General features: G+C 33.1%; 1 protein-coding gene across 2 annotated transcripts; it reads right to left on the bottom strand.

Moving 5' to 3' along the window:
• Window positions 1-1,540: 1,540 nt before the first annotated feature.
• Window positions 1,541-11,375, bottom strand: LOC103503070 (LRR receptor-like serine/threonine-protein kinase RPK2). 2 transcript variants are annotated; one of them, XR_007823728.1, is made up of 2 exons: window positions 7,829-11,375; window positions 1,541-2,344 (listed from the first exon to the last, which is right to left on the bottom strand). XR_007823728.1 is itself a non-coding variant. In XM_051090306.1 (1 exon), exon 1 carries the CDS (start codon window positions 11,049-11,051, stop codon window positions 7,929-7,931), a length of 3,123 nt encoding a protein of 1,040 aa, XP_050946263.1. In that variant the 5' UTR covers window positions 11,052-11,375; the 3' UTR covers window positions 7,428-7,928. The 2 variants fall into 2 exon arrangements, 1 of the variants encoding a protein (XP_050946263.1); XM_051090306.1 differs by lacking the exon at window positions 1,541-2,344 and having other exon boundaries at window positions 7,428-11,375.
• Between the last annotated feature and the right edge of the window lie 904 nt (window positions 11,376-12,279).

Here is a 12,279-nt window from a genome sequence, read left to right as displayed (position 1 = left end):
AAATATATAAACATTTATTAGATATAAATATTATAAATCCCAAATTTTGGTTAAGATCTACACAAAGTTTGAAAAATAGGTAGTCTTATACACATTTAAAATACAATGAAAAATGTAATGACCATAGAAAAAGGTAAAGTGGAAATAAAAAAGAGGGGTGTTGGGGAATTTTCTATAAAACTTATTAATTCCATTTTTTAAGGCTCTAAATTTTGCCATTCAATCCATTTTAATAAGGTTAACGTTTAAGGTCGTTAAGATTTGAAATATATTTTCAAATAAGGTATTTTGATATATTATAGATTTTTCAAATTTCACTCGTTCTTCTGTATCATTTATTGAATAAATGATACGTGTTGCTAACGTGGCTTCACATAACACGATTTGACCCAAAACTTACTAAAGGTTTTGTTGGACTATTCTTAACTAAATTTTTGTAATGGAAAACAAAGAATTTAAAATTGTTTTCAAATTAATGCCAAAATTGATTTAAAGTTTTCTTACTATTTTGTGGATAGGACCTCATAATTTGGTGTTGATCGTAGATGAAAAGGTAAACTTGATTATCACTTTTAATTTTACCTATTTCTTCGTCTACACCAACTTTTCTTTGTAGTTCTAATTATTATTTTTTTAAAAATACACCATTTTGTTTTAGTTACCATTAAATTAGATAATGCAATCAATTTAATTTAATGTTCTAAATATTATTATATTTCCTGATTAAAGAAATCTTCTATTGAGACAAAAATTGTTTTAGTAATTAATTTTTAAAAGTTATTTTAAATTACAAAATTGTTGAAAATATTTAGAAATATAGAAAAAAAATTCTTTCAATATGTGATGATCGCAATTAACTTTGCTATATTTGAAAATTTTCTAATTTTATTCATTGTCATTATATATCTATCATGAAATCACACAAAATGATGCGTTGGTTCACAATAATAATTACTATTATTATTCAATTAAATCTTCTTTGTTGTTGTTGTATTTTTATAAACTGTGTAACCACCTCTACCATGAAAAAAAATGCATCCCATTTAGTGTCTATGCATCATATCTAGAAGAATCGCATTCCATTAACATCAATTGCACAGATTGTATGTTTTAAATATATGGGTTTATTTTGTGAATTGAAAGTTGGAAAGTCATCTTTACTATTTTTCAAATGAATACATCCCAAAAGTCACAACCACTCAATGAAAGACAATATGTAAATTTACGAAAAATATAAAGTAAAAGAATCATGTAAAGATTCTTCTCACGTATATCCATATATATCTAGTTAACTTTCAATTAACTACTCATAATAATGAAATCATTGATCCAAAGAGATTTATCATGCTTTTAGACAGATGGAAGGAGGATGATGTTAATGGAGCCTAACTTTGTTATTACTCGCGTTATTTATATTTTTTTTATGGCCTATTTTTTTTATAGAAATAGTTCGTTATAATGGGTTTAATTTTGTGTGGGTGGGTTTAGAATAAGGGTTTTTCCTCCCAACTTTTGTTATATATTTGAACATCATTTACATTCAATAATGTCAATGAAAGCCATGGTTTCCCCTTATTTAATCATTTTTATTTTTCTCTTTCTTCTTAAATCTCAAAGATGGTATTAGAGCATTACGTCTAGCGCTCAGCCTAAAGCCGTTCAAATAGTGCCCAGAAACAATGAGCAACATTGGCTCTCCCTCCATCCTCGGTGAAGACTCATCCAGAGATTTATCCTCAATCTCTCAAATTTTTTGTTCCAGATCCAAAATATCTCTAGTAAAACTAGGAAATGAAAACTTCTCGCTATGGAAATTCCAGATCATTACGACACTTGAAGCATATGATCTCGAATCACTCTTGGAATCGAAAGCCGAACCAACTACAAAATACATCAATACACCTACAAATCAAACACCGTCTGCAATAGGAAGTTATTCGACCACTATGGTGAAGACCTTGAATCTTGAATATAAAACTTGGAAGAGACAAGATAGACTGATTTCATCATGGCTCCTTGGCTCAATGAGTGAAGATATACTAAATTAGATGCTCCATTGTACCTCGGCAAAACAAATTCGAGAAACTCTATAAGATATTTATTCTTCCTGATACTAAGCACAAGCTATACATTTTAAAAATAAACTTCACAATATGAAAAAGGGAACTATTCTGTTAAAAGAACATTTCCTTAAAATCCAGCAATGTGTTGATGCTTTAGTCTTCATAAATAAACCTATCTCCACCTATCTCCACTGATGATCACATACTATATATTCTTGTTGGATTAGGAATCGAATGTCAATCCATGATATTAGTTTTCTTTGCTCGTACTGACTCTCCATCTGTTCAGAATATTAAGTCTCTTTTACTTACTCAAGAATCACAAATTGAAAATAAAATTGTCAATGATGTATTCCTATCCACTGTGAATGTTACTACTCAAAACAGAGGAAATCAATCATTAGAAAAGGAAAATGAAGTTACAAATAGAGGAAGTCAAAACAACTTTCAGTACACAAATAACAACTCATAATACAATTAGAGAAGCCGTGGTGGAGGTAGATCTAATAGAGGAGGAAGAGGAAAAAAAAAACCCCAATACCAAATTTGCACAAAATTAGTGCAAATTTGGCCATATTGCTGATAGATGTTATTTCTGAAATGCTCCAAGGACTAATACATCTCACAATTCACATATGAGTGTAATGGTTTCTTTTCCTGATCTGTATATTAATAGTAATTGGTACCCTGACTCGGGAGCAACAAATCACTTAACACACAGCTAGAGTAATCTATCTACTGGATCTGAGTATGGTGGAGGAAACAAGATCTATGCAGCAAATAGGTCAGGTTTGCCAATATTCTATTATGGTTCATTTCAATTTAACTCATCAATTGTTCCATCAAAATCACTAGTTCTTGAAAACTTACTTCATGTTCCTTCCATTACAAGAATCTGACTAGTGTCTTTTAATTTGTAAACGATAATAAAGAATTCTTTGAATTTCATCCCACCTTTTATTATGTGAAGGATTAAGAAACTGGCCAAATTCTTCTCCAAAGACACCTCTATGATGGTCTGTACCAATTTAATCTCAAATCATCTTATCAAAGTTCTCTGAAGTCTGCACCCAATACCAATTCTAGTGCTTTAACTACTATTTTATCTCATTATCATGTGAATGCTACTAATATATAGCATAAGCGATTAGGTCATCCCCATTCAAATGTTATATGAAATGCTTTGAAACATGTCCCCAATGTCAATGTCAATATGAATAAAATGAATTTCTATGCAGTGTGTGCTCTAGGTAAACATCATGCTCTTCCCTTTCCAAATTTCAATATACAATATACATATCCACTACAACTAATTGTATGTGATCTCTGGAGCCCTGCTTTTAATATATCTAGAAATGGCTATACAAGACTTAGCTTTGTTGATGCCTATAATAGATATACTTGGAATTACTTCCTTAAATCTAAGTCTGATGCATTCTTAGCCTTTCAAAAATTCAAAACTCTTATTGAAAAATAGCTTGGTCGATCAATCATAAGCCTTCAAACCGATGGGAGAAGTGAATTCAAAACATTTATCCCTTACCTAAACAGTCATGACATTGAATATAGATTAACATGTCCACACACTTCACAACAAAATGGAATAGTTGAGAGAAAGCACAGACATATTATGGACATGGGTCTTACCCTTCTTTCTCAAGCCACCTTACCCTTATCCTTTTAGGATGAAGCTTTTTCTACCGGTGCTTATCTCCTCAATCGCCTGCCTACATCCATCCTTAATCAACTTAGTCCATTGGAGAAGTTATTTGGCTGGAAACCTAATTATCCTTCTCTAAAAGTCTTTGGCTGCAAATGTTATCCCTTCATCAGACCCTACCAACCTCACAAATTATCTTACAAATTCACACAATGTACCTTACTAGGCTACAGTTCATCCCATAAAGGTTATAAATGTCTTTCACACGATGGTCGTACCTACATTTCTAGACATGTCTTATTTGATGAAAATTCCTTTCCCTATGCATCTTTTCCATCTCACTATATTCCTTCATCAACAAAAAAATATCTTGACTCCCCCAATCTAATCCATAATTCATAAGCCAATAATGAATCATAATGAAGAGAGGCACCACATTGACCCAGTTATTGATAACACTGATCATCTAAATCCTATTATTGTGTATCCTTCAGAGACGGGTACTCAGGTTCAATCAGGGAAAAAATCAACAAGAGAAGAACATTATGATGAAAAAATGGCATCATAGACCCGAGATAACTTAGACAATGTCAATCAACCCTTAAATCTCAATACTCATCAAATGGTAACTCGGAGCAAAAGTGGTATTCAAACCTCAAGTTCTCTTAATTGGTTATAGTGAGCATGAACCTACTAATGCTAAGAAGCTTTAAAGCATCCTCACTAGAGGAAACCTATGGAAGAAGAATTTCAAGCTTTTAAACAAAATAATACTTGGAATCTTACTCAAAAACATAATAGTCAGAAAACTGTTGGGTGCAAATGGGTCTTTAAAATCAAAAGAAATCCATATCGGTCAATTGCTAGATATAAAGCTCAGTTAGTTGCTAAAGGATTTTATCAAACACCTAGCATAGACTATGATGAAACCTTACAATTTGTATGCTTCTAGCAATAGCTATTATGAAAGGATGAGTTATAAAACAACTTGATGTTAATAATGCATTTTTACATGGTGAATTAGAAGAAAATGTTTACATGGAACAACCTTTATGGGTTTGAAGTAAAAGCATCTCATCCTCTTGTCTGTCATCTAAGAAAAGCTATTTATGGGCTAAAACAAGCACCCCGAGCATGGTATGAAAAGTTGAGCTCTTGTTTACATACTTTAGGCTTTCATACATTTAAAGCATACTCATCTCTTTTAATTCGAATAACTCCTACTTCATGCTGTTATATTCTGGTATATGTTGATGATATGATTATTATGGAAGAATCTAAAAGGATCTTGGATGATTTGATTAAATCTTTAAAGAGTAACTTTGCATTTAAAGAACTCGGGACACTCAGTTACTGTCTCAAGGTAGAGGTATCATATCCTACAAATGGAGGTATGTACTTATATTACTGGTTTGTTGCAAAAGACAAAAATGATTAAAGCAAAATCATTTTCAACTCCAATGGTAAGTAGGTCAATACTATCTGCTCATCAAGGTGAAAATTTTCATGATGTCTATTTGTATCGTAGTACGGTTGGAGCTTTACAATATGCCACACTTACAAATCCTGAGATATCATATAGTGTAAACAAAGCATGTCAATTTATGCATTCTCCTAAACTTACACATTGGCAACTTGTAACACACATTTTGAGATATCTTAAAGGTACCTTATCTCATGGATTATGGCTTAGGCGTTCCACCAACTTATCTCTTGTTGGTTTTGCTAATGCTTATTGGACATCTGATCCTAATGATAGGAAGTCCACATCTGGCTATTGTGTTTATTTTGACAATAACTTAGTCTCTTGGGGATCAAAGAAACAATCTATTATTTCCAGATCTAGTACTGAAGCATAATACAGGTGCTTTGCTCTTCTTGCTACTGAATTAATTTGGATTCATTCACTGCTATTTGGGTTATGTATTACTATACCTCATCCTCTTACTTTGTGGTGTGATAACCTTAGTTGTTCACTTAAGTGCAAATCCCATTTTGCACTAAAAACAAAACATGTTGAGATTGATATCTACTTTGTTCCAGATTTGATTCAGAAGAAGAAAATCTCAATATGTCATCTTCCAGCTTCTGAACAGGTAGCAAATATTTTTACCGAACCATTGTCTACTTCATCCTTTCATAAGTTGAAGAATAAACTCACTATCATTGATGAAGCAGTCATCAAAGAGGTGAGGGGTGTAAGGCAGCCCATTAGCTTTGTTATTACTCATGTTCTTTATATTTTTTTATGGCCCATTTATGTAAAGCTCATTGAAACTTCTAGAAATGGTTTGTTAATAGGTTTAATTTTGTGTGGGTGAGTTTAGAATAAGGGTTTTTCCTCCCAACTTTTGTTACATATTTGAACATCATTTACAATAAAAAATATCAGTGAAAGCCAAGGTTTTCCGTTATTTAATCATGTCTGTTTTTCTCTTCTTCTTAAATCTCAAAGAGATGATATTTCTTTTATGCATGCTTACACATTATTAGGTTAAAATACCATTCTAACCTATATACTTTCAATAAATCTTAAATTTAATTCCATTACTAGTTTATTGTTGATTTCACAAGGTTTTTTTTTTTTTTTTTTTTTTTTTTTTGCTATTCTGTTAGCATTCAAGCTAAAGGTTTTAAAAATAATACTACATTTAAAATTTATTAAAAGTATAAATAATAAAATTTTGAAATTATAGAGACTAAAATTGAACAAATTTTAAAGGATAAGAACTAAGATAGTATTTATACCTCAACTAGAGAAGAGGACCATTGATGCAACCTTAAGAGAACTTAAATGCTTTTGTTGAAAATTAAAATTAATGAGTGTGACATCTTTTTTTCTCTCAAATACTCTGCATTAGAAATTGAATGCATACAGGATCCATAATGTTAAGATTTACAAATGAGTTTTGAGTTTAATTTCCATTTAATCATGATGTTGCATTTTAACTCCAATTTTGAATTTTATTTTCATTTGTTCCGTGAGTTTCAATACTTTACATTTCTAATTTCTATTTCTAATTTCTACTTTGATACATGACGTTACTTTTAGTTAATTAACTCAAAATAATGTGAGAAATTTCAGTTATTTTTTAATGGTGATAGAAAATAAGTCCAAACTAATTAACCAATGTTAAAGATAGAAAGTCAGAATTTAAGGAAAAAATCAAACTTTGAAGTGTAAATCAAGAAACTACCGGAACTAAGTCAAAATAAAACAAAAAAATTCAAGAATACAAATGTAACATTTTGAAACCTAAAGACGAGAATGAAATTAAATTCAAAACTTAAAGATAGTACCACTTTAAAATCTAAATACCCAAAAAAAAAAAGATCGAAAATGTAAGAATAAAAGAAATATTTGTTTATTCGGGAAGAAAAGTTCAGAACTAATTAACAATAAAGTAGTATCAAAGCTTATTAAAAACATTTGTTAGCTGAATTGTCATATATATTCGAATTCTACTATCCTTATCCCGACAAAAAGGGAAGTAAGTTAATCAAAATGCTATTCTAAGCACCATTTTCTTTTGAAACTTTTCACAGTTAGTCATCATTTACTCAAAGAAAACAGCCAAATATGATATGATGCACTTTTTACTATTTTCACAAAAAAGCATCTACTGGATTCCTAATGGCTACAGATACACCAAATTTAGCAAAACTTTTTCATACAAAGCCAATAACAGAGAAAAGCAAATTGATTTATGCAGATTTGTGGTCCCTTCCTTTGTATGTAAAAGAATAATTAAATAACACAAAAGTGGGGGGAAAAGAAAACTTACATAACAAACTTATAATTGTAACTCATAAACTTTCAACTTGAGCATTTACTCTTTCAAATCACTACAAATAAACCTTACAATTAATTATAAGCTTTAGTTACAATGATTTCAACTTTTAAGAGATAACTGTTCTAATTAGAAGTTGGAGGTATAATAATACTAAATGCTACATAGTAATTAATTAAGGCTGAATTTTTGCAGTTTTCTCATGGCTAATACTAGAAAGTGCGCTCAAGGTTAGTAGTTTTTCTATATTTTAGGATTAACTATAAAACAAAGGAGAGAAAATTTCATTGAAGCTAGAGATTTGAGAAATGAACCTGGGAGAAAAAAGAATTCATCTCAATATGTACGATTGGCTATATTGTAGGCCATGTTGAGTCAGCAACCAGTTTTGAAAGGTCAGTGATCCAAAAAAATTTACAACTGTTTCAGTGTCTCAACGACTTGCTTCATTGACGGTCGAAGAGCGAGAATTTCAACTGTGCAATTAGATGCAAGCTTTAACATTCCAAGTAAGTGTTCCTTAGGTCCCATTTCTCGAAGTTCAGGAGTGAAAAGCTCAGAAGAACGACCTTCCTTAATCAGCATATTTGCCCATGTAACAATGTTAAATCCATTCCCAAAGTCGGAAAAGGATCGATCAAGCGATCTTTTTCCAGAAAGCAACTCTAGTAGAACAACTCCAAAGCTATAAACATCGGCTTTATCCGAGACCCGGCAAGTTGTAGCATATTCTGGTGCAACATATCCAAATGTTCCTGCCACATCTGTTGTGGCATGAGTCTCTGAAACCTCAAGAAGCCTTGCTAACCCAAAATCCGATATATAGGTGTTGTGGTCTTCATCAAGCAGGATGTTACTAGGTTTGATGTCTCTATGAACAATCCTAGGATCACAGGAGTAATGAAGGTATGCAAGAGCTCTCGCTATATCCAAAGCGATCTTGTGGATAACTGAGTGCTTTACGTGTTTGCAAGATTTTTCATGGATGAAAGTCTCAAGGTTCCCACCAGAAAGATAGTTGTAAACTAAGAACATTTCAGCCTCTCCAACATAGTACCCGAGAAGAGTTACGAGGTTTTTATGTCGTATTCTTCCCAATGTTCGAATCTCTGCATCGAATTGTTGAATTCCTCCTTGAAACCTACCAATAGACAATCTCTTTACAGCAACTAGGAAACCTGAGGGCAGTTCAGCCTTGTATGTCGATCCGAAGCCACCTGTACCGATTAGGTAACGAAGGCTGAAATTTTCAGTAGCTCGGACTACATTATCATAATTCAGATCGGAAGGAGCATCTGAGAAAGTCACCACTTGTTTCTTCTTTAACCTATTTTGTTTACCAAGCCTTCTCTTAACGATGATGATAACAGCTATCATTAACAGTAAGCAAATTAGTGTTGAGGAAGCAGCTACAGCAATTACCATGGACAAAAACTTTCTTCGTCTCTTCCACTTCTCAACATCGAGAGGAACCGGAAGTCCAGCAGGGGAATCAGAGTATGAATCTGGGCATGGATGAAGAAACTTATTCCCACCAAAGTAAATGCAGTCAAACGTGTGGTGAAGACGAGGAATGTGGCCAGAAAGGTTGTTAAAAGACACATCTAATTTAGTGAGATGTGAGAGGACAGAGAAAGATGCTGGTATTTCCCCAGTTAACCTGTTATGATCAAGCAACAGAATCTCAAGTCTCGAAGCATATGACAAGCTGTCCGGGATAATGCCAGTAAACAAGTTTCGAGAAAGATCTAAACTCAAGAGAGAAGTTAATCGACTAAGTCGAGATGGAATCTCTCCAGTCAAATTGTTTCCCCCCAAAAGCATCCATTTCAAATTTTGCAAATTCCCCAACTGATCAGGTAAAACTCCATACAATCTATTCCCTCTTAAGTCAAGACGAAGAAGCATCTGCAATTCACCAATTCGAGTTCCAATCGAGTTATCTAATTCATTGCTTGCTGCCTCAAACTCAATTAATTGTCGACAATGGAGAAAAAATGCATCAGATATCTCACCTGATACTAAGTTTGAACTCAAGTTAACCGAAACACCTTTCATATTGTTACAGTGCGAGATCAGATCAATGGGAAGTGATCCATTGAAATTGTTGCTATTAAGCAGCAGTTTGTATGAGAACTTAATGCCATTAGCTAAAAGCTCTTCTCCCACTTTGACTGAAACTAATGAGCCACTAAACCTATTCCAGCTAAAATCATGAGAAATTAGGAGATTATCTTTTAGTCTCGTGAAATCCCAAACAGGAAAGTTCAAGTAAGAATTCCAATCGTCTTCCTGATCAGAGAACATGGGAATCAAGTTCGTACAAAAGCTGTCTTTCTCAAATCTGGGAAGAACACCAGAAATTTTGTTCTGGCTAACATTGAAATAAGCCATACATGAAACTCGAAGCTGGGAAGGGAGGTTACCTTGAAACTTGTTCGAAGATAAATCCAAGTAAGTTAGATTCGCACATTTCCGAATCGATTCGGGTATGGTACCAGTGATATAATTTTGCCCTAAATTGAGAACTCTAAGCGAGCATAAAGAATTCCAATTAATCGGCAATCTGCCATTAAAATTCCCTCTCGGTGCCCATAAAACTTGTAGACTTGGAAGCAATAACAACCCAGAAGGAATGCCTCCATTGAAGGCGTTGAATTCTCCTCTTACACTGTCGTTATCGGGATTGATATCGTTCAAATTCGTTAACACGATCTGTGACAACTTCCGGCAATTACCAAGCTCTTTTGGAATCGAATCAGTAAGGCTATTCCTAGAAACATCAAGAATTCTGAGTTCTGACATTTGGCCGATCTCAGCCGGAATTTTCCCCTCTAATATATTCCCATCGAGTAACAGAGTCCTGAGTTTCCAACATTGTCCAATCTCCGCTGGAATGTTACCAGTCAGAAAATTATGCGAAAGCCTCAAATGATTCAAAACGCCACATCTATTACCAACAACTTGAATATTACCAGATAATTGATTGTACGACAAATCAATTACTTCTAATTTTGCCGAACCGATCAATTTACTCGGAATCGAACCCGAAACCGAGTTATCAGACAAATTAAGCAAGCGAAGAGATGGAAGTGAACTTATCTGACTCGGAATCTCTCCAGAGAAATTGTTCCCCTGAAGCTCAAGAATCTCTAACGACTGAAGCTTACCAACAGTCCCGGGAATCTCCCCGTACATCAAATTATTCGGAAGCGACAAAACACGAAGCTCAACAAGATTTCCAATCGACGGATTCAACGTCCCAGCAAGAAAAGAACCCTCCGCCATAACACCACCAGTACTTCCACTAATATTCAGCGCAACTACTCTACGCGTACCACCATTATCGCAAGTAACACCAAACCAATCGCAGTGAGAAACCGACAAATTCCAACCACGAAGAACATCAGAAGCACCGAAAGAAATGGAGCTTTTAAACATGAGTAGCGACATTGCATCGTCGGGAAGGGAGGCAGCCGTAGGGGAAAAAGTGAAGGAGAGAGAAAAGAAGATGAACCAAGAAAGAGAAGAAGACATGGAGGGAGAGAGAAAGAAAAAAGTCCGGGGAGAAGAGAATATTCCGACGAGGGTAGCTATATAGTGGCGGAGAGAGAGGAATAAGGGAAGTTAGAAATGGTGGAAGATGTGGTAGGTGGGGAATGGAAGGGGTTGGTTGATGGAAAATGGAAAAGAAGAAAAGAATTATGGTGATGAAAAAGGGAGAAAATGGAAGGTCGTGTTGAAAGGGAAAAATGGAGTAATTTCAGTGAAACAGAGAAATGAAGGAAGAAGGAAGGAGGAAGAAGAAGACAAAAGCAAGCGGCGTAAGGTAAGGATCGAGAACTCTACCCTACGTTGCGCTGTTTATTCACATGCATAATATTATTATTTTTATTACTTTCTCTACAACTATATATATATATATATATATATATATATTTATATATTTATATATTTATATTTATATATTTATATATGAGAAATACTCTGTGGTATATTCCTTTTCTTCTTTTTTGAGTAGCCACCCAAATGTATGTAATCAATACTACAAGTTATCAAAAGAGTGTGAGTAATCGAAGATGGGAGGATAGTGAAATCACCAAGTATGAACACAATTAAAAATATAGGTTAAATTAAAAATTGTTGAAATATAATTAATTTTAGATTACAAAATTAATTTCAAAATGCTCATCTCAAACACGTACTAGTTTTTTGTTACATTACAACAACTCTATACCACCCCTAACTGTATTTGGATATCTAATGGTAATCTATGAAGCATAATAATCCTTATCAAATACATATTTATTCTAAAATTAACATTTCTCACATGCCATTTCACCTTAGGGTATATCTAATTTTCAAAACGATAAAAACAATAAATGAAGAATAGAAACATCAAAATTTAAAAGAAAAAACCCAAAAACAATTTTGTTCTTCGTTCTTCTCTCATTCTATTGTTATCTAAATCATGATTCACATCCCTTTATTTCAGTTTCATTCTTCGATCTTCATCTTATACTTCTTTCTTATCGTCTGCTCTAGTCACTTAATCACCACTTGAAAAAATAAAAAGAAATTCTTTATTCGTATTTTGAGAGGATTCTTTGTACATAATATCCAAATTATATAAATTTAATTATTCATTCGTCTAAAATCATAAAGTAATTAATAAGAAAAAATTATCACTCAAATGTTGGAAAAGACAAAATAAAAGGTAAAGATGATATTCACTAATTTGATTTCAACATTTTCCTTTAATACT

This window comes from Cucumis melo, chromosome 9 (genome assembly GCF_025177605.1).
Source record: "Cucumis melo cultivar AY chromosome 9, USDA_Cmelo_AY_1.0, whole genome shotgun sequence".
Taxonomy (NCBI): domain Eukaryota; kingdom Viridiplantae; phylum Streptophyta; class Magnoliopsida; order Cucurbitales; family Cucurbitaceae; genus Cucumis; species Cucumis melo.
The sequence above is the reverse complement of the archived record's forward strand: the minus strand, read 5'-3'. Positions and strand labels throughout refer to the sequence as shown.